Source organism: Pelodiscus sinensis, chromosome 21 (genome assembly GCF_052426305.1).
Source record: "Pelodiscus sinensis isolate ZL-2025 chromosome 21, ASM5242630v1, whole genome shotgun sequence".
In the NCBI taxonomy this organism is placed as follows: domain Eukaryota; kingdom Metazoa; phylum Chordata; order Testudines; family Trionychidae; genus Pelodiscus; species Pelodiscus sinensis.
Genome location: NC_143072.1, coordinates 26,704,003 through 26,730,573, shown reverse-complemented (window position 1 = coordinate 26,730,573; position 26,571 = coordinate 26,704,003). Strand labels below are relative to the sequence as shown.

The 26,571-nt window shown below is 44.7% G+C and overlaps 1 protein-coding gene across 2 annotated transcripts in view; it reads right to left on the bottom strand.

Annotated features, from left to right (window-relative positions):
* Window positions 1-1,241: 1,241 nt before the first annotated feature.
* The window catches only part of FAM222B (family with sequence similarity 222 member B), a 42,306-nt gene continuing 16,976 nt past the window's right edge, over window positions 1,242-26,571 (bottom strand). For both annotated transcript variants that reach the window (XM_075904517.2, XM_075904516.2), the window contains 2 exons: window positions 17,855-17,982; window positions 1,242-5,436 (listed from right to left, as the gene is read on the bottom strand). In XM_075904517.2, the coding sequence (XP_075760632.2) occupies window positions 3,851-5,436; window positions 17,855-17,936 (1,668 nt within the window). In that variant the 5' untranslated portion in view covers window positions 17,937-17,982 and the 3' untranslated portion in view covers window positions 1,242-3,850. The remainder of the gene's footprint in view (window positions 5,437-17,854; window positions 17,983-26,571) is intronic.

The window sequence follows — 26,571 nt, the reverse complement described above, 5'->3', positions numbered from 1 at the left end:
ACTCCTCAGCTTTATTTTTCCTGTAGACCAAAAGGAAAAGAAAGATTCTCATGATACCACTAGCACACAAGAAGCAGCGTGTGTGATCAGTGTGTTTTAATGAAATACAGCAGCAATGGCCGAGTTGCTCCACAGCAAACGTTTGGCTTCTAGGGGAATGGCCACCCTCTGTGAAGCCATCTTTCCCATCAGCAGCTTCAGGAAAGATTCTCCAAGAAAGAAAACCCACGTCATTATAAAACGTTAACTTTGGGCTGTAACAAATTGGGCTGATGATTTAACAGCTTCGCAGCCGCTGCTCAATAGACCAAGATGGAAATAGCCCATTGGGAGCCTTTACATCACTTTCACTCTTACCCCTTCACTGCGGGCAGAAGGAAGTCATTAGAAATTAGCACAGGCGTCCGATAGCAATATTCTGCTTTGCCGGGTAGTGCTAGAGGCTGGGATAGATGATGGTGCTCACAGCACAGTGTAAAATAGTCCAAGCTTCCTGAGAAAACCATGAAATGTCTAGTCCTGGCTCTTTCCCCTAAAGGGCAGACATTTATGGAGGAATTCTAAGACTGGTTTCACCCACACATGGACATGGAAATGGGGACACAAGATGTCTGCATCAGAGATCAGAAGTGGAAAGCTGGAAATGCTCTAATTGGAAGAGTGGTGTCAATTCCAATGGGAGACGCCGATCTATGACAAAAACCCAAATGAGAGCCTGGAGCGGTTACAAAAGCAGCGTACAAATTAACACACATGCAAAACAGTGTTTCCCTAGCTAGGGACATTTTCACAGCAGTGCCTACTAGGAAGAGAACACTCTATTTTCCTTAGAACCAGGAAAACCAGAGGGAAAAAACATCCAACTCAATGAATACCGCAAAGTCTGTGCTAGAAGTCAAAAGCATGGTTCCTACTAAACACAGTAGAGCATCACTCTGCATAAAAGACAGCTCCCCCCCCCCCCGCTCCCAAAAGCCAAGATACTACCAAATGATACTAAATATCAAACTCTATTCTGTATCATTTGAGCAACAGTGCATGTCCAGAGGGCCCTGCGCTGGACCCTTACTGCTGGGTTCATGTTGGACGAAAGGTCTTTTACATGCTTATAGACACAACCTGTAAGTGAACAATACTATTGATACAAAGGGTAAAAATCTCTGAAGTACAAGGAGGAGAAGTGGTTACACCCCGCCGCAGAAACGCAGCGCTTGTTCCAATAAAAATCCGACTCTCCGCATAAGATGAAATATCGGAGATTTTAATAGCAATTTTTGTGAACAGGCTAATGGAATGTCCTACCTGGACGGGTCTTGAATATTTTTGCTTCTCAGTCCTTCTGCACCAGACCAAAGTCTCAAAGGTGAGGATTCTATTTGCAGTAATGAGTGCAGAACAATTCATGACAAGACAGACTGTCTTCCATGGCTTACTGTAACATTAGCATAACTTCAGACATTTAAATCACTTTTCGCCAAGAGCCAAAGCACGGGGTTCACTAGTTTTGTTTTGGGGAGGGAGGGCAGAAGGAAAAATCAGTGTCTAGGGGCTGTATTTGCAGCAGACTAATGAACCAAATAAAAAGTAGGTATTTCAGGTAGCAGAACTCCTTCCAATAACTAAACTAGGGGGAAATGTTAAAGTCCTAGCACAACCCTAGATCAATTTGGAGAAGGGGGAAAACAACAGGGAGAACTGAAGGGAAGCAGCTTCAGACTCAATCCTTAGCTTCCAAGATAATGTATTCAGAAAAATATTGCATGAAAAGCCTTAGGGTTTTAGTTCTTTCATAGATGTATATTTACCAGTTTTCACAAAGACTGCAGGAATACGATTATAAACAATAAATTAGGACTTCATGTTGCTATCATTTGGCATAACACAATCAGGCAATTTTTCCTTTTAAATATAAGGCAACACAAGCCAACACATAATTTAATCCGTCTTTAGTGATAACTCTTTAGCAAAGTTAAGCAGTCTGACTAAAGAACGGTTTATAGTACACTGAAAAGAATTTAAATAATGACATGGTGTAAGTGTACTATCTTATGCAAGGAATCAGAAAACGTACTCTGCGCTAAGCTTGGAAACCTAAGTATTTGTTACAGCCCAGAACTACACGTCTAAATTAAAAAATACAAATAAATGTTTTCTAATTTTCCCATTTACCAAAAACTTTAAGAATCTCTAGCCAACTAGGACATCACTTCAAAACTTGTAAGTTTGTTGTGTTTTTTTTTTTTTTTTACTTTGTATGATGTCTTAAGATTTTAAGTCATGCTCATTAAGGAAAGTTTCAAGGAGCAAATACTTAAGGCTTTGTTTTTTAAAGGGCTGTGAGGGAGGCCAGTGAATGGTAGAGGCCAGTGGGTTCACTCATACACAATGCTACTCAAACCCACGCTACCAGGCGACATTCATACAGAAATATTACATTTAAAAGTTACAGTGTAGAGCAATATTTTAGCCAGTGTACATAGAAAGAATCAATGCATTTACTTTTAACTTCCAAACTTGACTGTGATCATTATGTTCAAGTATTAGTCTCATTTACAGAGATGGGAAACGACCTTACAAGAACTGTAGCTTTAAAAGAAGGGATGTTTCAACATGCTGAAGATGATGAGACCCAGAGGTTCTCCAACAGTTAGTGTTCTAGTGGCCACCAATTCACTGAGCTGCTTTAAGTGACACGGGGAGGACAGAGTAGTAGTTAGGCACAGATAAGAACTGTTCAGTTCTGTCTATGGTGGTGCTTTAACATACATGGGCTGCAAGTCCCACCGTGTCTCATGGCTAGAGCTTCATTTCATTGCTGTCGGACCGTGAATGCCATGCCAGTCACTGCGTGCCCTGACCTCTGCAGGGGAGACAGACTTCTAACTACGCTAAATATCTACTGGAGCAGTAACGGAACCTTTTTGGGGTCGTCAGTGGGTCTAGATTCCTGGAATAAAGCCTCAATGCAGCACTTTGCATCAGGAAATCCAGATTCCTAGCAGCAAGGGGTTCAGACCGTGACGTGGAAACAAAGCAAGAGGGAAGCAGGCAGCCATGTGCCCTACTCCCATACCCTGTCCTCAACCAAGCATCCAGAAGACTGGAGGGACTTTTGGCTCTGGACACAGACCGACATCCCATGAGAGAAATGCAGAACTCTCTGCGGGCTCTAGCAAAGAGCTTCTTCCTACACAAATGTCTAAATATAGAACCCTAACTAAATCCTTTCAAACACAGGGTTCCTTTCAACGAAATAAGCCCCTCGGCAGTGCAAATGGTCAATATCTAACACATTTCATGAAACAGACTTTAGAGTTGAAAATGCACCCCACTCCGGACAAATTCTGTTGCTCTTAATCTTCAGAGGAAATGCAGATGGAGACTTAGGCATCTATGCTACCTAGCTCGTGGATGGGGCTGAGTTTCTCACAGTCCCATAAAGTTTTTCAGCCACCAGTCCTGGCTCTGAGTTCTGTGCTGTTCTTTAGCTCGAATTTACCCCTAGATGTCTTCTGAGAACCCAGGAAGCAGTGGAAGTGCTGGTGATGCTGCTAGATAATAGTGACCTCCCAGAGTCTGGCAAATTCTCTGGTTTGGCACCGCTCAGGTCCCAAGTGTGCCAGACTAGGGAGGTTCAACCTGTAGTATAATCAAGTTCTTTGAAACAAAAGGCGGGTTACGTTTTTGATGCTAGCAGGCGTGAATGTGGATGTAAAGCTTTTAAATACACATTACATCTTGTTTCAATGGTTATTATAATGATCACGCAAGTTTGCAAATTAAAAATACTTTGCTGATTAGTTAAAATTAAGACTAAACCTCTAATTTTATCTGTGAAAGTGACTGCAGCCTATCTATACCCTGGGTGCTGAATATGAAGATTTCGACTATCGGTTGGTTCAGGCGCTCGGTTCATGGGAGGCCGATGGACTTTTCCCAGCACGGCCATGCTCTGATCTCTGAAGCAAGCCTGCTGGAAGTCCCCACTTAGGTAATCCATGGTCTGCATCACGCTATTCTGGCTGGACGAACCAGCCGCAGCTCGATAGTGAGCTCCTGCCGCGCAATCCAGCGGCGCCCCTGCTGGCTGTCCTCCGTGAAAAGACATGGCAAGGTCCTGGGAGCCAGAGCTGTCACTGTTCGGTGTGGGCAGAATGCTATTCCAGAGGGGCTGGAAGTAGTGCCCATTCGTATATGGCAAAGGTCCCTGAAAGCCATTCACAGGCGGGGAAGGGGTGGGCTTCTCAAGAGGGGGCTTGACGTTGTAAGACTGGCCCATGCACAGTTCTTGAGGGTAGCTGGACGTTTTACCCGGGAAGCCCTGGCCTGCCATCTCTCTCGGAGGGTGCTTCCCCGCAAGGCCAGCGGGCCCGGCAGCATCCCCACACATTTGCTGAAGATGCGCAAGCTGATGCTGGTTCCATGCCACGGATTTCATGTCGCTCTGGTAGGCAGCTGGCACCCTGCTGATGTTCACCATGGGCACGCTGAGAGAGGCAGGAGGAGGGATAGCAGCAGCGTGATCGACCGGGTTTACTACACAGGAAGGCATGGGAGTGGGAACGTTGTGAGTAGACACCCTGGTACTTGCATTGATAAGCAGGTTGCGACTGATTGGGCTCGGGTTTGCAATCTGTCCCTCACATACTGAGGTAGTGCTAATGCCAGCTCTGGCCTGGCAGAACTGGTTAATCTGGTGCACAATGCTGCTCAGGTCTGGTGGCTGGTTCTGCTGCAGCGTGGCAGCCATCGAGAGGGGAATGGTTGAGGTAGACACGGTCACATTCGGCGGCGCATCTGCATCGGGCATCTTTCTGCTGCCATGTAAACCTGGCTGCAGCAGAGCATTTGCGGGGTGCTGCAGAGTCTGATGTGCCATGGTCTGAGGATGCTGCAGGCTCTGGGGCTGCTGCATGTTCTGAGGGTGCGGCAGCGGCTGTGGCTGCGGGATCCCCTGAGGGTGTGTTAAGCTTTGCGGCTGCAGCATCCCCGGAGGGTGCTGCAAAGTCTGTGGTTGTGGGATACTCTGGGGGTGTGGCAGAGTCTGTGCATGCTGAAGTGCCTGCTGGCGAGCAAGCGATGGGGCGTGGTTTAAAGTGCTAGGTGCAACGTACGGTGTGGAAGGGGGATTCATCATTGCTTCTGGCAGCAGACGGACGCGCGTGCCGTCAAAGTCTTTAACGATGCCTTTCGCTGGGGATTTGACTATCGCAAGCAGGCCTGTCTTTGTGGCGGGCTGAGAGGGGTACGGACTATACCTCTGGCCTGAAGTATCAAGTCCATTCACAGTACGGCGTACGTGTTTCCTCTGGGGAACTTTGACGCTGTTTGGAAAAATTTTTATAGTCAGTGGATTGTTGGCAACCTTCTTAGCATAAGCATCCAATTCTGCTGGGGTAGGATACTGTGCAGAGCTCATCTTCTGTGTAGTGTCCCCTGGGGAGAAAAAGAGGGAAATCATCAACCCCACTAAGAAACGGCTCTCAGAATGAGCAAGTTACGTAAAAAGCATTGAAGATAAAAGCTGCATCTTCCTAAAACCAGTAGGCAAACATCCGTTCTCTCCCTCCCTTCGTCAGCGGAGGCCAGCCCAACGCACCACTCAATTTCAGGCACAACCAGCCTGAAGGGAGCCAAAAATCGAACAAAATCATTTCACGTTTGCAGCTACACGAACCCTTGAAGAGTAACGGACAAGAGAGAAGGGACGTTCCAGATGCAGCAGGTGATCTGCAACCTGTAGTATCTTCTGTGCTAGATAAAGTGGAGAAAATGCCACAGCATCAAGAATATTCTTTCAGTTGCCTCTGCCCACCCTTTCCAGCCCCTAGTTTTACACCATTCTTGGGATCCTGAGCGTGTCTCTTCGGAAGAGTGAGAGAAACCAGTTAGTGAACAGAAATTACACACCATACTGAGAGGAGCCCCACATAAAGCCACTTCAAGTAAACACTTACATTTTTTTAAACTGCCTTCTTTGGCAAACATTCTGAGGTTCTTTGGGAAGTCGCTTAAACCATATAATTTGGCTAATTCCTGCTCCAGAAAGATGCATTATATGTTGTGGCTTTTAATTCTGCTCATCCCTACCCAGCTAATCTCCATATTCACTACCATGGTCAATTTAGGAGAGTCCCCTCACAACAAACAGCTAAAAATCAGGGTACCACAGAGATCCACCTTTGTTTAACCAGGAAATCTTGAATGATCTAAAAAACCAAAAGGAAGTCTTACAAAAAAGTGGAAATTGGGTCAAATTACAAAGAATGAATATAAGCCATATAAAGACCACAAGTATGTAGAGGCAAAATTAGAAAGACCGTGGCAGAAAAACTCAAACTAGCTAGGAGACAAAGGGTAACAAGAACATTCTATAAATAATTCTATAAATACATTCAAAGCAAGATGACAGCTAAAAACAGGGTAGGGCCGTTACTCCATGAAGAGGGAAAAACAACAGGAAATGTGGAAATGATAGAGGTGCTTAATGACTTGTTTCGGTTTTCACCAAGAAGTCTGTTAGCAAATAGCCTAAGATAGTGAATGCAAGTGAAAACAGGGAAGGATCAGAAGCTAAAATAGGAAAAGAACAAAATTAAACATTTCTTACACAAGCTAGATGCCTTCAAGTCACTAGAGTCTGATGAAACGCATCCTAGGATATTCAAGGAGCTGACTAAGGAGATTAGAGTCATTAGCGAATATCTTTGAAAAGTCAAGGAAGATGGGAGAGATTCTAGAAGACTGGAAAAGGCAAACAGTGTCCATCTATAAAAAAGGGAAATAAGGACAGCCCAGGGAATTACAGATCAGTCGTATTAACTTCTGTACTAGAAAGATGATGAACTAAATAATTAAGGAATCCATTTGCAAACATTTGAGACACAAGGTGATAAAGCAACAGCCAGCATGGATTTGTAAAGAACAAACCATGTCAAAGCAACCAGATAGCTTTCTTTGACAGGATAACAAGCCTTGCAGATAAGGGTGAAGTGGTAGATGTGGTATAGCTAGACTTTAGTAAGGCTTTTGATACAGTCTCACATGATCTGAACAACAAGCTAGGGAAGTCAACCTAGAGGGATTTACTCTAAAAGTGGGTGCATAACTGGTGGAGGAGTAGTTATCAATGGTACACACTCATGCAGGAGAGGCATAATGGGTGGGGTTCTGCAGGCATCGGTTCTGGGTTCAGAACTGTTGTTCAATAACTTCATCAACAATTTAGATAATGGCACAGAGCAGTTATAAATCTTGCTGATGTTACCAACCGGGGAGGAGTTGCAAGCACTTTGGAGGCTAGGGTTATAACTAAAAACGATCTGGACAAACTGGAGAAATGGTCTGAGGTAAATGGGATGAAATTCAATAAGGACAAATGCAAAGCGCTCCACTTAGGAACGACTGCCTAGAAAGGAGCACTGCAGAAAGGGATTTAGGGGTCACAGTCGACCACAAGCTAAGTATGAGTCAACAGTGCGACATGTAAAAAACCCAAACATTCCAGGATTTATTAGCAGGAGTGTTGTAAGCAAAACACAAGATGTAATTCTTCTGCTCTACTCTGCGCTGAGTAGGCCTCAACTGGAGTCGTGTGTCCAGTTCTGGGCACTGCATTTTAGGAAAGATGTAAACAAGCCCGAAAAAAAAAATCCAGAAAAGGGCAACAGGACTGAAAGAATTGGGTTTGTTTAGTCTGGCAAGGAAAAGATTGGGGGGGGCGGGAGGGGGGAGGGACATGAGTTTTCAAGTAGCTAAAAGGGAGTTCTAAGGAGAAGAGAGAAACATTATTCTCCTTAATCTCTGTGAAGACAAGAAGCAATGGGCTTAAATTGCAGCGAAGGCAGTTTAGGTTGGACATTAGGAAAAACTTTGTAACTGTCAGGGTGGTTAAGCACTGGAATAAATTGCCTAGGGAGGTTGTGGAATCTTCATCACTGGAGACATTTAAGAACAGATTGGATATCTGTCAAGGATTATCTAGACAATGGGTTCCCAAACTGGGGGGCATGAAGAAATTCCAGGGGGGGCATGAGATGACCCAGTCCCTCCCCCAAATTTTTTGGGCCATTTTTGTTTTTCAGCCCCAGTCAGTTCCTTTTTTTTTGGCTCAACAAGTTTTGCTGCTATTCGGGGGGGGGGGGGGGGGGGGGGGGGGGAAGGGCGCAAGAGGGTTTCTCGAAAATCAAAAAGGGAGCATGATGCCGAAAAGTTTGGGAGCCACTGATCTAGACCATGCTTGGTCCTGTCATGAGGGCAGGAGATTGGACTCTCGAGGTTCTTTGCAGTTCAGTGATTCCATGATCCTTCTTTTAGGGTACGTCTAGACTACATGCCTGTCGCCAGAAGCATGTAGATTAGGCTACCCGACATAGTAAAATGAAGCGGTGATTTAAATCGCCGCTTCATTTAAATTTACATGGCTGCCACGCTGAGCCGACAAACAGCTGATCAGCTGTTTGTCGGCTCAGCGCGATAGTCTGGACGCGCGGGCGTCGACAAAGGTATTTGTCGACCACCCAGGTATGCCTCCTGATCAGCTGTTTGTCGGCTCAGCGCGGCAGCCATGTAAATTTAAATGAAGCGGCGATTATTTAAATCGCCGCTTCATTTTACTATGTCGGGTAGCCTAATCTACATGCCTCTGGCAACAGAGGCATGTAGTCTAGACGTACCCTTATATTCTATGGGAAAACTAAACAAGAAGAATTTTTGAAGTCCAATAGCAAACTATGCAATACATGTTATCGACATGGTATGGTGGACGGTTTGCCACCTGTCCAGTAATGCATTACCATTACTGTCAGGAAGCAGCTAAAGGATTCATCACATTCGAGCATGCAAAATTGTCTATCACCGGTAGCTCTGAACCCCAAAGAGTTCCTTATTAAAAAAGTGTCTTACTTTGAGTGAAAACAAACCTTCAGTCCAAGCCAAATATACACTCAGATGTTGCCTGGTGTCCTATCTTAAGGAACTGACAAACCATTTCTCAAATCCCCTTTGAATTGGCCTTTAAAGTTAACAACCCATTCTGATACCTTTCCTGGGTAATTCTAATGTATAGATTCAATGCCTCTCCTGCCGTGAACTAACACACACAGCCATAATTTATTTAAGACTGACCAAGGGAACATTTTCCTGAGGCTTCCCACGTGCTACGCAAGATATAATGATGTTACAGCAATAGTTTTTCTTCACAGTAAACTCTAATCTTCGCTGGATCAATCTGAGTAACAAAACAGAGAAAACTGTGGCTGGAAGTCACAAACAGAAATTAAGAGGGTCTCAGGAGACCTGAAGAACTGTACAAAGATTCCCAGACTACAGTGAGGTAGCCCTGGAGATTAAATAGGATAGAAAGAAAAAAATATCATAGTAGCTCAGTTGACTAAATGAATGAAAAATACCAACCTTAATTTAAACAAAAAGTGTCTTTGCTGTCCCACGCAACCCCTATCATGCGTGCTCAGTTCCAGGTTTGTGTGTCAGTGCATACAATTAGATGTGCACTTCGAAAGATCAGAAGTATTTTCTTGTTAGCAACAGCATGTTCCTCCACTCAATTTCAGTCTGAACGTAACATAAGCTTATTTCACATTATGGCTTTAAATCAGTTTTCTAAACTGCTTATATTTCAATCAATTTTAACAAAAATGTAACCATAACAAGCCTAATGGTACAGATTGGAGGATCAAGAGGCCAAAGGAGCCCTCAAAGACAATACGGTCTTTGCAGAGAAGCAAAATTCATTCTTTGCTTCAGTCTTCACGGCTCAGGATGTTAGGGAGACTCCCAAACCTGAGCCATTCCTTTTAGTTGACAAATCTGAGGAATTGTCCCAGACTGCGGTATCATTAGAGGAGGTTTTGGAACAAACTGATAAATTTAACAGTAGCAAGTCACCCAGACCAGACGGCATTCACCCAAGAGTTCTGAAAGAACTCCAATGTGAACTGTGGAACTATTAACAGGGGTTTGGGACCTATCCTTTCCATGCCTAATGACCGGAAGATAGCTAATGTGACAGCAATATTCAGAAAGGGCTCTAGAGGTGATCCTGGCAATTACAGACCAGTAAGTCTAACATCAGTACCAGGCAAATAGGTTGAAACTATAGTAAAGAATGAAATTGTGAGACACGGAGATGAACATAATTTGTTAGGGAAAATTCAACATGGGTTCTGTAAAGGAAAATCATGCCTTACTAATCTGCTAGAGTTCTTTTTTTTGGGGGGGGGGGGGGGGGTCAAACAAACGTGGACGCAGGGGATCCAGTGGATAGAGTGTACTTAGATTTCCAGAAAGCCTTTTACAAAGTCCTTCACAAAAGGCTCTTAAAGTAAGTTATCATGGGATAAGAGGGAAGGTCATTTTGTGGATTGATATCTGGTTAAAAGATAGGAAACCAAGGGTAGGAATAAATGGTCAGTTTTCAGAATGGAGAGAGGTAACTAGTGATGTCCCCCAAGGGTCAGTCCTGGGACCAATCCAATTCAGCCTATTTCTAAATGAGCAGGAGAAAGGGGTAAACAGGGAGGTAGCAAAATTTGCAGATGATACCAAACTGCTTGAGATAGTTAAGTCCAAAGCAGACCGTGAAGAGCTTCAAAAAGATCTCACCAAATGAAGTGATTGGGCAACAAAATGGCAAATGAAATTCAATGTTGGTAAATGTCAAGTAATGCACATTGGAAAAAATAACCCCAACTACACGTACAATATGATGGGGACTAGGGATGTATACGACGAGTCGATCATCAGATAAGCAAAAGCTTATTGGATAGCCAACTAGTCCCTCGACTAGTCACTTCCCCCCCTTTCTGCCTCTGATAGAGGCAGCAAAGGGGGGGGGGGGAAGCGAAGAGAGCAGGAGCCCACCAGCACTTAAGCAGCTCTGCCTTTTTAAATGTATTATCGACTAATCAACTAGTCGATGGCCAATCCGTTGACTAGTCTATTAGTTGATTAAACTAAGTTTAACATCCCTAAAGGGGAAAGACTCAAGAGAGCTCTTGGGAGTCACTGTGGATAGTTCTCTGAAACATCCAGTCAATGTGCAGCTGCATTAAAAAAAAAACAAACAAAAAAAAAAACACAATGTTAGGAATCATAAAAAAAGGGATAAAGAATAAGACAGAGAATATCTTCTTGCCTCTGTGTAAAACCATGGAACGCCCACAGCTTGAATAGTACGTACAGATGTGGTCACCTCATCTCAAAAAAGATATACTGGCATTGGAAAAGGTTCAGAAAAAGGCAAAAAAATGAGGGGTTTGGCATGGGTCCCATATGAAGAGACATTAAAAAGACTGGGACTTTTCAGCTAAGGAAAGGAGGCGGCTAAGGAGAGGGAGGGAGGAAGATACGGTAGAGGTCTATAAAAATCAAGACTGGTGTGGAGAAAGAGAATAAGGAAAAGTTATTTACTTGTTCCCATAATATAAGGACTAGGGGTATATGTCTAGACTACATGCCTCTGCCGACAGAGGCATGTAAAATAGGCTACCCGACAGTCAATGAAGCAACGATTTAAATATCCCCAGCTTCATTAAAATAAAAATGGTTGCCATGCTGTGCCAGCTCAGCTGATTGTCGGCACAGCACGCGAGTCAAGACGCGGATCAGTCGACAAGAGAAGCCTGTGTCGAGCACTCCTGTAAACCTCGTTTCACGAGACATACCCTAGGGATCACCAAATGAAATTAGACGGTAGCAAGTTTAAAACAAATTAAAGGGCGTTTTTCTTCACACAGTGCACATTCGGTCTGTGTAACTCCTTGCCAGAGGATGTTTGTGAAGACCAGGACATTAACAGGGTTTGAGAAATAGCCATTGATGGACCTAGCCTCCATGAATTTATCTAGCTATTAGCCAGGATGGGTGGGAATGGTGTCCCTAGTCTCTGTTAAGAGGCTGAGAATGGATGACAGGGGAGGGAATCACTTGATTCCCTGTTGTGTTCCCTCCCTGGGCACCTGGCATTGGCCACTGTTGACATACAGGATACTGGGCTAGATGGGCCTTTGGTCTGACCCCGTATGACTGTTCTTATGTATGTTCTTAAAATTATCAAATTCAAAACAAGAAAGAGCTACAGCCAATTCCTAAATAAAGCTCTCAAATACACTGCAATTTTTCTGCAGATTACATGAGTGTCCTCAGTCTTTTAGCAGGAGTTTATAGTAGCCTGTGGATTTGTCTTTTAGCCCACAAATACAAAACCCACAGAGTCTCAACTGCAGCTACTCTACTATCATCTCAATCTTTTTCTTCAGGCCCCAAGGCACCTGTGTTTACAGCACTAGAAACTATGATAATTGGCTAAAGGCATTTTTGTTCTTTTGACAATGCATTCTTTGCCTCAAGTATTTTGATAGTGTCTTCAGTGTTATATTTAAGAAGTAGAAGACAGGAGGAAAAGAATGCAGATGGAAACCATGGAGAAATTACACAGGGAAGGACAAATTTCAGGATTACTCTGCTGTTTTCCCTTGAAATCTTACAAAATTGAGTTTTTTAGCTTTTGCAAAGTCTAGAAGATACACACACACACTCTAACGGTTCAAGATGACAATGTTTATAAGCCATCCAGCAGCTATTCCTTCCTAAGGAGTGTCCTAAGGAAAAAAGTTCTTCAATTGGAGGCAGGTGAACAGGGAAGAAAGTATGTATGTGGAGTTTTAAACAGAATGCAAGACCAATGCGACCCAGAGAGCTGTATCTAGAAAAATTCCTCAGGCTTCGGAACTCCTATTAACACAGGTTAACACTGATACAGTTATAGATTCTTAAGGCTTCTATCAAAAACATGGGATTATTTCAAATCCTCTTCCCCAGCCATCCAACCACTGCTCCCCCTAAAAACCCACAAGTTATTATTCATTAAAAACGCTCATTAATTCAGCTTTCCTTTGGTGAGGAGCAAGGCTGTTTATGCATATGCTGGATGTGAGAAATGCACCAAATAATTCTATACTGATCTGCTGCAGAGGGGGCATTTTGATTTTCAATACAAATCAGAGCTAACTGGAAATGTAAGCATTAGCACCATTTAAGCATCTGCCAGCCACTTCATGCACTAAGTTCTTTTAAACACAGTACTTAATGCTTTGCTAAGGACTTGTCCACACTAGGAAAAAGTGTGCAGCAAGCGAGGTTGCAAATTTATAGTGCACTAACTATTCCACACTAGCTCCCTGTGTGAGCACGTAATGCTCATCGGGTACTGGTTAACTGGTACTCGGGAGCAGTCCCTCACCCGTGGCCTGCCACATGCAGAGAGCTGCTCCAACTCTGCAGGGTGTGTGTGTGTCCAGGTGCAGGAGCTGCCCCTGCCCTGCCAGAAGTGGCAGCCGGGAGCCGAAGCCAGTCCCCATGTGGTGCTGCCAGGAGCTGATTAAATCAGGATTTTACATCCCTAGTGTGGACACACCAACTGAGCACTCCGTGGACAGTTTAACTTAATGCACTTCCAAAGTACAGTAAGCTATGGTGCACCAAACCATCAGCAAAGAGCAAGAGTAAATGGAGTAGCTATTACAAGCTTTTCCCCTGTGTAGACAAGTGAGGCTAAATGAGGCTATGGCAGTGCTTTCAGGCCAACATAAGGCAGTGCCTGAAAAGAACTAAGAGATGCTCGCCTATTAGCTTTACGAAAAAGCGCACTAATGCAGTATGAAGTTCATCCACCACCCAACAATCCACACCCACATCTCAGCAAACACGTTAAAAGACTTCACAAAGCTGCTCTTTCAGTATGAAGTTTTCCAACACACTGAAGCGATCAGCAACTAAGGAAGCCTTTCAACAAATTGTAGGTTTCCGTTGTGAGAAGTTCTACCCTCTCCCATGTAGTTTAGCTAGCAATACATCAGCTAAAAGACAAAATGCTCCATCTACTATAGCTATATTTTTTAGAGAGCGTCCATCAGTCTGTGTGTCTCGCTGCGAGTTCATTTGTTCCAGAACTCCTCCTGAATAGTAAGTTCTAAAGCCACCAAATTTGGTTTGCAGCTTCCTCTTCTCCCAACTTAAAGCAAGGTCAAGGTTTGGTTGTGCCAGGACAACCGGAAGCCCCAGGAAAAGGACTGTTTTCCATAACATGCAAAAGGAGGGACTGCTGTTCAGATGGACACGCTAGGCTAGTGGCCATTGGGGCAGTGAGCCCGCAAAGCGTCTACTGGGGGCAGTTGTGCCCCCAAGGGAATGGTCAATAGGATTAGGACTCTGCCATTTTGCCTGCCAGCACATTGGGTATATAGCCCAAACCCTCCCCTCCCCTCCCTGCTCTTTCCCTTCCTCTGGTGCTGTGGAAGGGAACAAACCCGGAGGGTAGGGCCGCTCACAGCTCCTATCGGTTGAGGAAGACGAGCCATGGCCAACAGGACCTGTGAGCGGCCATACCTGTGGATCCCATGGTCTGCCAAGGGCTAACCATGGCAAACCACGTCCATCCCACGGGCCACTAAGTGCCTCCCCCTAACCTAGCCAGTTAATCCATATTTTATAGTTGCACATTGTTCATATTGAATTTCATCTTGTTGATTTCAAACCAATTCTACAACTTTCAAGGTAGTTTCAAATTCAAATCCTAGCTTCAGAGAGTGTCAGGCTGGTGTTATCTGCAAAATTTATAAAGACCCTTGAATAATTAAAGGGAGAGTATTAGTGAAAATATTGATAATGACTAGAGCCAGAACAGACCCCATGGGATCACACTGGAAAAATTCCCCTGGCCCGACAGCAAATCACAGATACCATCTTTCAGTTGTGCAACCACTGTATAGTAATTTAATCTAGATCACATTGCCCAAGTTGGCTTATGAGAATGTCACAAAAACCATTGCTTAAATCAAGATACACCACAGCTACAACTTCGCTAGGCGCTGAACAGTAACCTGCCAGGCAGGATAGGAGATGGAGGAGTTCTCGAAAAATCCACATGGGCTATGCTTACAAACCTATTATCTTCAAGTTGCCAAAAAGACAATAATTGTTCAATAATTCATTCCAGTATCTTTCTAGACACAGATGTTCGGCTAATTGGTCCATAGTGCCACAGGCCCACTCTGGTCCTTTTTTAAAAGACAGATACTATGTTTGCCTTTCCTCCATGCCTCTGGGACCCAATCCATACTCCACAAATTCTCAGAAATAATTGCTAATAGTTCCCAAATTGCTTCAGCTAGTTCCTTTAGTACTCTAAATTGCATCAGGCCCGGAGGGTTTGAAAAAAAATCCTATTTTTTTTATTTAAATCCGTTTTTTTTGTAATCAATAACACACTAAATTTCTCATTTAAAAACACTTACAATTGAATCTTATCCAAACATGCTACCCCTACACTTACAGCCTCCTCAGCTGAACAGACTAGAACCATTAATGCATTTAACAACCAGCTCCTATTCTCTGAAAGTTCTGGGCTTTCAATTTCTGGTTCTCAGCAGAATAACGGGCAAGTTCAGATGCAGGCCGGATGGGATTGTTTCTGTTGTGTGCTTATGTGGTGGTGGCCCCGGGCCAAGCTCGGCAGAGGAGTTAGTTAAGTCACTGTCTAAAGACAGGCCGACAATACACAGGAAAGGCACGAGGCAGCTCAGAAAGGAACAGTGGAGTCGCTAAAAGGAAAGACAATTCAGCACACAGTACTTGCTCACACTTTTGCCACAGGAGAACGGTCCTGATTTCTGGGAGACCTCCTGTCTGGGAATAATTTTGAACAAATTCATCCCCTGGGTACAAAAGGAGAATGTGTCAAGTGTGAACAGGGCAAGGCAACGATGCAGGGCCTAGCTACATAAATGAAACATCCTAAGGAAAACTGCTTATTGAGAAAGACAGACGTGGGTCTGTGAAGAACAATGTGGATCAATTTTGCAAGGCATCGTTCAAGATGCTCTCTATGCGTTTTAGTAAGAGAGATTTGACAAGTAAATCCCCAAGCTGCTTGCTGTGCTGGATGTTGCTAGGAAAAAAAAGGCTTAGCTAATCTTTATGGCTTATTTAATTAGTTAACTAGGTTTAGAATCTATCACCCAAATATATAATACAGAGCAAGTGAAATCTAGAATTGCCAGGAGTGTCATTTTCTTTTATTTTACATAACACATGCCTCATTTTGGAACATCATGGCCACAGGCCATAATGGTGATGCCCTAATTCATTTCCGATTTTAATTCAGCACAACTCAACTTTCCCGAAGAAGCCCCATCCTATACCTGTTTTCAATAGGGCTTACTCCAAAATTAAGTGCACTCTAAGCACAGTCTTGGCTTTTTTGGTAACTTGGAATCAGATCTGCATCAAAATGACAGTGGGAGTGGGGAAGAGGAGAGCTAGTTATAGAAGTTAAGGAAACGGTACATTTTATGTTCTAAGGCCCTGTCTGTTAGTTATTAAAATTAGAAAAAAGTTTACACAGGCATCAGCCAGCAACTCAGGAGACTGCTTCAATTGTCAGTGTGAAACATTTATGTGACATTTAAGATTTAGTGTAATAAAATATAAAAGTTATTACGTTTGTGTGTATGATTTAGTTCTTCCTATTCCTAATATACTGCTGCTGTATCTGCAGCTTGACACAGGTAATGAGTATTATGTACTACTCCATACATTAATAAAAATCAAATTATCTTAAGAAAGCACACAATGTATACCCTTAGATATAAAAAACTCGTACTGAGCTGTAAATTAATGTTTTACTGATCAGATTTGACCCACTGTTTGAACATATGAAGTATCAATGAGAAACTTGATTTCAATCAATGATTTTTTGCTGATTTAAATTGTGAATTAAAACCGCCTTGATTTAAATGAATCCACCCTGTTAATAGTGTGCCACTACTGTTCTGCAATTACAAAGCACATTTGGAGAAACTTACAATAAATGTATTGAAATACTGAAACACACATGCCCCAAGAATTTGTTCTCCCTTGGCAGGCGCCAGTTACATACCTAGGAGACTAAGACCTTCCTCCTCAACATTCGCTTCAGCAGTTTGACTAGTAGGAATTACGTGACTTGAAAAGGTAATAGCAAGTCCAAAACCAAAAGTTACACAACGTGACATGAATTTCCCCCTGCACAAGGTGCAGATATTCGGGGCAGGCTGAAGGACACTATACCCAGTTATTTAATAAACACCTTGGGGACTGCTGAAGAGTTTATTTGCCACTCCAACTGGGGAACCAATTTGTGACTCAAGTGATCTCTGAAGGATGAAAGGAAGTGGGGGGAAACAAACAAGATGATTTAAGTGGTCCCTTAATAAACTAATGCTTGTATCCAAATAGGTTTCCCTGAAATATCAGTGCAGATGCCACAGGGATGAGAGGAGTTTAATGGTTACGGCGGTTCTCTATGCAACAGTTTTCAAAGCCACAGAAAAGACAGCAGGATGGAGACATGGCAACTGAGTACTGGAAATACTGGCCAGATGAAACTATTTGTGGCTCATCAGAATGCGATACAGCCCTATATCAACAAAACAAACTTCACCTCTGCATTAAGCATAAGCTAACTTCTACTGGTGCTTGCCTTGCAATTCAATTCAGTGAAAAAGAACCAAGAAAATTCTATTGAGTTGAATCAATACGCACAGTTTCACTGCCTAATGCTTTTAGCGAAGAGGCAAGAATTGTTGTCGTGCTAGGATTAAAATTAACCTCTAAAAGCTTTAACTTTAGTAGCTATTTCTCACAGCCATTATTGATGGAGGCCTTACAGGCATGACAAAACATAAAAGACAACTATTAAAATAGATTTTCTGCTGTACCCTAAATGTTTATTTCATAGCTATACCAAGGCCATATTTAACAGCCAACCATGTCCCGAAGGCAAAACACCACTCACATTTCTGAAGTCCAGTGTTCATCTGCGGGTAAGAAAGAAGCTGAAAGGAGAGGTCACCTGGTCCTGGCAGACAGGCCAGCATGGCAGACAGGCACTAACACAACATGGGGCCTTCACTCCTTCGCACACTGCAACAAAGAGACAACACAAGGTTATAATGCACGGCTGAGTACTGAGAGGAAATAGAAGCAAACAGCCATCCCTGTGTGAAAAAGGAACCCATGCTTCACCGATGCAGTTTAATTAGCAGGATGGTGATTGAAAATGTATCTTAGTCTTATCCATAGCAACAATGTGCTTTCCAAATGTTGTGATGGCAAAACTGACATTTTAAATGGCACCTCTGTACACCAGGTGGAAAATGAGAGAGAGAAAATTAATAGCTGCCCACGCCATTGTTCCCCTGTGTTTGAGGAAGGTTTCTATCATTAAACCTACAAACTACAAATTGGTGCCGGGGCAAGGAGGCACCAGGTGCCACGTCCCCAGTGCCCGATGGTGGCCACAGGATTCTAAGCCACTGTTCCCTCATTAATTGTTCTTGGTTGGAACTCCCGACAGACCTGGCATCGGGCCTATTGGTGACCCTCACCCAGGCAGGGGGAAAGAGGGTCATTCTTCCACATGTACTTGGCACACAACTGACGGGCTCTGAAGCCTGGAAAACAAGACATGCCCTGGGAAACAACCAGGGCCCGGGGGGGCGGGCCTAACGAATGTATAGTAATAGTTAGTGCTAAGCAGTAAGTACTAACACGGCTAACTCTATACAAGAGGTATGCTTATCCACGTATGAGGCAAGAGACAAGCATGGGGAAGTTCCAGCTACCAGCGCTGGCAGTAAGAAGGAATTGAGAGGGCCAAATGGCTGGGCCCCATATGGGGCGCCATGACAGTGCCATTCCAGGGGGCGCCTAGCCCTACCTTATGGCTAGCTGCTAGGGACAACCTTCCGGCTACCGTGCACGTGCACACACCTGATTGGAAAGCACATGAACAAGCACGTGAATCTGGATTTCCTACGCCAGACCTTCCTACTGTGAATCTACTGACTTGCATAAACAAGTTACCACACTGCTATTCAAAGATAAGTTATCAAACAGGTATTGTCCTTGAGTAATGGAGAAGGCTGCACCGCTGCAGCCCAATAAACCTAGACAATAAAGGTATTTTAGCTGTAAGCAAAACAGCTTCCCTGAAGGTTACAAGATGAATGAATAACCCATTTCCAGAGGTAGGTGGCAAGCAGCACATGGCACAGAGAAGCAAAATGGACACACACTATGCTCTTTCAGGGTGAGGAAACTTCCACCAGGGAACCTAGCCTATACCTTTTCGGCCTGGGAGCAAATCAGAGCAAATCTACTTCTAACAGGAAGGAAGGTAGTTGATGTGCACCTACAGTTTCTACCACCTACCTAAAGAGGGTAATTCTCTTACAAGCAGTTGTACCTAGGCCCAGAGTTAAGAAATGCACAGATAACTCAGTCTTTAAATCTTTCACAACCCTAACAAGACTCATTGAGTGGACTAGCTCTAAACGCACTAGCAACAGCCATGCCTGCTGAGGTTTCGTTGTGTGGGGACACAAGGCAGAAAACAAGCCCGTAGCTAGCTTGACATGGTGCTGGCCAAAGACTGACCTGTGTTTTAAAGCGCTCTGAGAGGGTAAGGCTGACACAGAGATAGGTCAACATATGATAAATGATCAGCTGCCACCGAGAAGCCAAACCAAGTCCTGTACATCCTGACTTCTGATGGAATGCAGAAGCCCATCTATCAGCATGGCAGGTTGGCAGATAGTGATGAAGGGGTCGTGTTTGCTCCAGGTACATAATTTTAGACGAAATATTGGAAAAAGAGTTAAACTAACATTCTTGCACCACTTAGATAAGTGCCAAAAGCCACCTTGGGAGAAGTGTTTCAGTCAGGGCCATGAATATATGCTAAACAAAAACCACCATCAGGGAAAAGCAGCTGTGAGCGCAAGGCACTTGCTACTCCAGCAAGATGCTCCGGACTGCACGCATTTCCTAGCCACACACTAACAGGTTAACTCCCTTTGAGCGTACAGCACCATGATCTTAGTGCCTGGGACAAAGCTTCACTAGAATTTCAGCGCCATACAAGTAATGTCACTAAGGGAGTGATAAACTTGAAACCTGCTAACAGAGCACAGGCAGAAATCTGGGTTTCCACAGGGATGAAGCAGGTGAGTGAAAAAGACAAATGAACCCTAAAAGTCCTGCTCTCCTACACAGTAAAACTGAACTGGACAACTGTAGCGTGGACACTAGTTTTGTTTAAGTTATTCACAATTAACTTAAAACCAAACCAAAATATGAGTAGCCATGCAAACCCCAAACTATAGGGACTTAAAGTTACAACTTTAATTAAATTGATGACTACCTTGTTAACATGAAAATGTAGCAAGATATCTAAAAGCTCAGACTGCTCAAGAAGAAGTGACAGACTTCATAAGTGATAGAAAACTTAAGAGTAGGCAAGGTTTTCTAACAAATTCCTTTTGACCAATGGGAGCACTTGAAATAAACCTCCCTCTCTAAAAGAAAACTGGTTGAGAATCCCGTATCCTAGCATGGAAGTTTAGCAGTCTAATGGGATCAGCTATGGTCATCACAGTCTAAGGGCATGGTTACACTGGAATTTACACCCTAATGCAGCCGTGCCACTGTAAATTCTCTAATGCACCTGCTCGGACAAGAGCACCTCCTTTGGCTTAACCACTCTAGCCCCCATGAGCGGCAGGAATGAGGTCAATGAGAGAAGCTCTTCCACCAAGATGGATTCCAGCATGGACAGCACTGCTGTGTATTTGATATTGCTGGGGGGGGGGGGGAAGGGGGAGGAGAGAATGTTAATTCACACCCCTGAGCAACAGAAGTTGTGATGGATAAGCTGCAGAGTAGACACAGCCTAGCCAGAAGTGGGCAATGAAAAGCATCTGTAGCATTCTACGTTGTCCTCAAGCACCCTGGGCTATTAACAAGGAGGGAAAGGTTCTTCAGAACTCTTAGGGCACCACAACGTGTGGCTGCTTTTTAGAGAGTACTATGAATTTCTGAATTTGAAACTGGATTTGCATAGATCAGTTCCCACTGATCTATGGGACTGACATGAATGATACACAAGTAGGGCACACTCACCATGACCTAGCCATCTTAAACACACACGCCCAAACAGATTTTTAGTTTTAATCAATGGAAGAGTGGATATTCACTTCACTCTGACTACAGGCCATGGTGTGCAACCCAGACGCACAGATCTTCACATGAAATTTAGCCCTCTGTTTTAATATTCTGCACAGTGGAGGGGTTCCAGAACATGAACTTCAACTCAAATCCAAACATCTGAACAGCTCCTTAGCCTAAGCCCAAATCAGCTGGTGCAGGCCAGTTGAAGCTTATCCGCCTCATAAGAGTCAGCTTGCACAACTTACCTCTTAATGAGCCAATTGACTGATCAAAAGTTGATCAAAACTAAGCACCAGAAACCCTGCACGTTTCTTCTCCGTAATATATATTTATAAAAGAGCTGCATCTTCACACCATGAATACTTCAGTTGGATGATATGCCTGGGGGACTTGCTGGTAATATTGGAAAAAGTAACACATACAATCAAGTCCCAGTTGTGAGTCACACAGCTCACTATAATTTGGGGCACTCAAAGTCAGCATGACAATTCTATGCTACTGATCAAGGCAGTCAGTTTCCTAGCCCTTGGAAAACCTAAGGCATTCCCTGGCAAGTCTGTGAGAAATGTAAATACACTGAACTCTCCAGGCAGTGTAGAATTCAGATAGTTATGCAAAACACCAAGAGAACAACTTCATTTGGCTCTCTATTTAATCATTAGTAGATGGTAATAACTGCATTCAACTCATACATCTTGCATCTTCTGTAACACCTGAAACCCTGAACCTGTAATTTTTCCTCCGTCTCAGATTGCATTCTCCATGGGATTTAAAAAACCCCTCAGTGCAAGCCTGCCATATCCAGAGCTTAAATTAATTTTAGGGGCAGAGACATTGCTTGGCCTCTACCTTTAAGAAACTTAGTCCTAAATACAAAGAAAGCTGCAGAATTCCCTGAGAACTTTCCTCGCATCCTGTGGACAGTTCCCTGTTCCAAATTATGCTCAACAAGAAACACAGACAAAAGCAGCATTCAAACTCCTTTTAATTCACAGACGACAGACACTGCAAGTTGCCACAGATCCACCCTACAAGGCTCAGGGCTCCCCTCCTAGCATTGGGGAGCCCATGCCTACTGAGGGACTGGAACACACAAAATGTACTAGCTTGGGCCCAACTCGGCTCTGGTGTGCGAGGGAAACAGGGGGAGGGTCTCTCCTCAGTCAGGGAGGGTTTGGGGGGTTTTTTTCCCCCCGATTTCTCACTAGTGTGCAGCCCCTGACTGATTTTTCTGTGGGTCAGCAGCTCCCAATCCAAAAAAGGTTCCCCACCCTGCCTTATAAAAACTAAATTCTGTTTACTGCTGTGTTTAACAAAACATTAAAAAAGTGAACAAAAAAGGTTACTAGGAGCAGCACTAAATTCAGAGAGATCAGACTGTCAAGGGACAGTAGCAGCTCCCTGGTGTCCAAACCAGACCTATTCACATAGCTGAGAACTCTAGCCCATCTCCAACTCACCCCCAGCTTATGCTGGCTATCAGGCTGAAAAAATGAACCTTGCCTGGATCATTCTCTGGAGGAACCCACAGGCTAAGTTACTCCCTTTAAACATAGGAGCTCTGTGATGACAAAGGCAAAACATACCTTGAAGGGGGAGTTTTTATTGATAGGATAACTTTGAAAAGGATTACTTTGTACGTGGTTTCAGCTGTAGGCCGATTGCCAATAATTCAATTCATAATGGCCAGGGGACTGGTGGGTAGTAAAAGCAGCAATACAGGTGTTCCGGCAGTGCTAAGTAAACATTAGGGAGGAGTTGGTCACAGTTAGCCTGTGCACCATGTTGTACCATAAGCCCTGCTTCGACCTATTTTTTTAAATGAAAATACAGATTCCCCCCCCCCCCCCCGGACTATAGAACTTACTCTGAGCACACAAAGGACTTCCTAAGATTTGACAAGTAAATTCCTTAGCTGATCAGTTAAAGATGAACTGTCTCCCATTAGATTTACGAGAGCCGTTTCTGTGTCTGCAGTGCTCTCCATAATAGATTAATGCAGAGACTTGATCCAATTGTTATGTTACAGGGTTAGGTAACTCCTAAGTGGGTCACTGGGGCAGGAGCAGCCCACCCTTCAATTCTACTGATTGGAATGACTCAGCAGTAAGAGAAGGACTAGAGCACGCGCGTCACCTGTTCTTACCCACAGACTTGGCTCGACTGTCACTTTCTAAGAAGGCTCTGATGCTGCATCCTAGCTTGAACATCAGCACGTGCCAGGCTCCCCTTACCACAGTCCTTTGAGGGAGCACTGTTGGGGAAACTGAGGCAGCTGAGCAGAGGACACAATCTCAGTTTTCCATGCTCCCTCCCAACCCTCTTCACTCACAGTTCTCTAATTTGCAAGTGACTCTGCAGTATAGACACAGCCAATTCAGTAAAAGATACACAAACTGCAAACCACAATTTGCATATCTTTTTCTGCTTTTCTTCTGAAAGAGGCTTTTCTGACATTTGGCCTGTCTACACAGGGCCACATGTCGGGGAAAACACCCTCTTTCGGAACATCCCTTCATCCTCGTGGAACAAGGTTTACAGGGATGCTAAAAAAAATACGTCTGCTTTCCCGTGTTTCTCCTCCCCCCAGAAAAGCAGACATGTGTTCCTTGGACATGGCAGAGCTTTTCCGGGATACCGAAAAGCTCTGCAGTACAGGCAGTCCCCGGGTTACATACAAGATAGGGACTGTAGGTTTGTTCTTAAGTTGAATTTGTACGTAAGTCGGAACTGGCATCCAGATTCAGCCGCTGCTGAAACTGACCAGCAGATGACTACAGGAAGCTCGGGGCACAGCAACTCTGCCTCAGGCTTCCTGGAATCAGCCGCTGATCAGTTTCAACAGCAGCTGACTTGAGGACGCCTAGGGCAGAGCAGCTGGGGTGCTGCCGGGTTGGTCCAGTAGCGCCGAGGAGCGGCGCTGCGGGACCAACCGGCAGCACCTCAGCTGCTCTACCATAGGTGTCCACGAGAAAGCCTGGTCTGCTGGGGGGGGTGCACTAGCTGCGCCCCCCCCCCCCCGCCCCTCAGCAGACCAGGGAGACTCGGAGCAAAGCCGTGGAGGACCCGGGCGGCGGGACCACGGCGTGTCTGGGCGGTCCCGCCGCCAGCGTCCTCCGCGGCTTTGCTCCGCGTCTCCCTGGTCTGCTGGGGGCCCCCCCTCCCCCAGCAGACCAGGGAGACGCGGAGCAGCTTTTCTCGGCGGGACCGCGGCGCGTCTGGGTGGTCCCGCCGCCCACGTCCTCCGGGGTGAGAAAAGCCCCGTTCGTAAGTACGGATCTGACATAAGTCGGATCCACGTAACCCGGGGACTGCCTGTATAGACATAGCCTTAAAGACAAGGTTCACCAACATGCTTCAGCTGCTGCCGCAATGCAAAGCAGCTGCGAACCCAGCTTAGCTGGGTTGTCTGGCTACTTGATGTGTCACTAAGTCTGCCCTTAAAAGTTGAATCTGAAGAGATTTAAAGCTGGCACTACATATAATCAAGTTAGGGATGGCTAATGCATAATGCTTACTGTTAACCAGCAGGGCTGGAGCAGTCCCCGCCTGCACTGGGAAGGGAGCTGCTCCAGCTGGCTGGCCAAAGCAGCCCATCCTTGGCAGCTCTGGCCTGCCCCCTCGTCGCCGGTTATGCACTGGCTCCCTGGGAGTGGGCCGGCAGCCTGTGCCAGCCTCCACCAGGGAATAAAGATGGCTCTAGGGCCTTCTACAGCATCAAGTAAATTCTTGGTTCTTAGCAGCCCTGTGCTAGAAATGAAGTCCCATTACTCTAATTTACAAGTTCTGCCACTACATAAATAGGTAACATGCTCCAATTAAACATCTTTGCTGAGCTCTCAGACATACTGAAACTCTCAAGCCGGCAAAGGAAACGGTTCTCACAAAACTGGCCTGGGCCAATGAAATGAGAGAAGGCCTGATTGAGAAAAGTAAGCTGAAGTCTAACTTTAGACTCATGAAAATAAACATGCATGTTTGAAATTCCAGGATTAGCTACAGACCTTCCCCACTGAGGTCACAAAGCTCAGCGATTTGAGAAGGCAACAAAAACTACCCACACAAAAGGAAAGCTCAAAGGTATGTAAAAGTTTCCAGCACCCTGGGGTCCTTTAAGCCTTGTGAGGGCTGTAATTATGGCTCAGATGTGCTCCACCTTTTTCCCTGTATTCGTGTAGGAACTGCAGAACATTCCATGAACAGTAGCAATGCAGGAGGGTTACGACAATCCCAAATCCTGCACACAGCAAGTTCAGCCTGCGCAGTATAAACGCACCCGCTGACATTCTAGAGTTTAAAGCAGTGTTGGTACAGCCGTATGCAAGTGCATGCTACAAAGAGATCTGAATGCAGGCAGCCAGGCTCCTAGGGAACCTGCCTTCTTTACACCAAGGGTATGTCTAGACTGCATCCCTCTGTTGGCAGAGGGATGCAGATTAGGCAGGTCAACATTGCAAATGAAGCAGGGATTTAAATATCCCATGCTTAATTTGCATAAAAATGGCCACCGTTTTTGCCGACTCAGCACTGTGTCAGCAAAAAGCAGCAGTCTGGAGGGGATCTGTTGAGAAAAAGCCTTTTTCTGCAAGGAGGCATAAGGGATCTGTTGAAAAAGGCTTTCTCTCTCGACAGACCCCCCTCTAGACAGCTGCTTTTTGTAGACAAAGTGCTGAGTCAGCAAAAACGGCAGCCATTTTTATGCAAATTAAGCATGGGATATTTAAATCCCTGCTGACAGAGGGATGCAGTCTAGACATACCCCAAGTTAAGACACTGACGACAAAGCTGCAGACTATCGAAAACTGAGGCGCCTCCCTTTACACTCTCCCAAAGTAACCCACAGTCTGGTTTTTGAACTATGTACAGATAGAACCCCTCTAGTCCAACACTTTCTGGTCCAGCAACATCCATTCTCCAGCATGATTGGAGTTAGCTGGATGTCCACTTACCATGGATGTGGCCAGGTTTCCCGACATCCCATAATGTTTGTTTACAGCCACCAGTCCTGGCTCTCAGGGTTCTGTGCTGTTCTTTAGCTCTAGTTTACCCCTAAATGTCTCCTCAGAGCCCAGCAACCAGTGGGAGGGCCGCAACGCTGACAGACAATAACGACTTCCCATGGTCCAGCAAATTCTCTGGTTTAGCACCGCTCAGGTCCCAATGGCACTAGAGAGGTACAACCTGTATTTGACACACATTTAGCTATTTTTCATAACTAAACTGCCAAAGCACCATTGCATTCACAGGCAACACATGCAACCACCTAACGTTTTAGAAGCAGAAAACTGCAATGTAATGTTACAGAGAAAGCAGCTTTTCTGGATCCAGCAATAAATCATTTCACTGTGAAAGCAGCAAGCCCCCGTGTATGACTTTTTAATATAAAAAGCCATTTTAGGCTGGTCTGAATAGATTTTAAAATGCAGCACTACATGTCTGCCGAAGAGCAGAACAGTAGGTTTTAACTGTAAAATGGAGTTGCATGGAGCTTCTGGCCTTTGG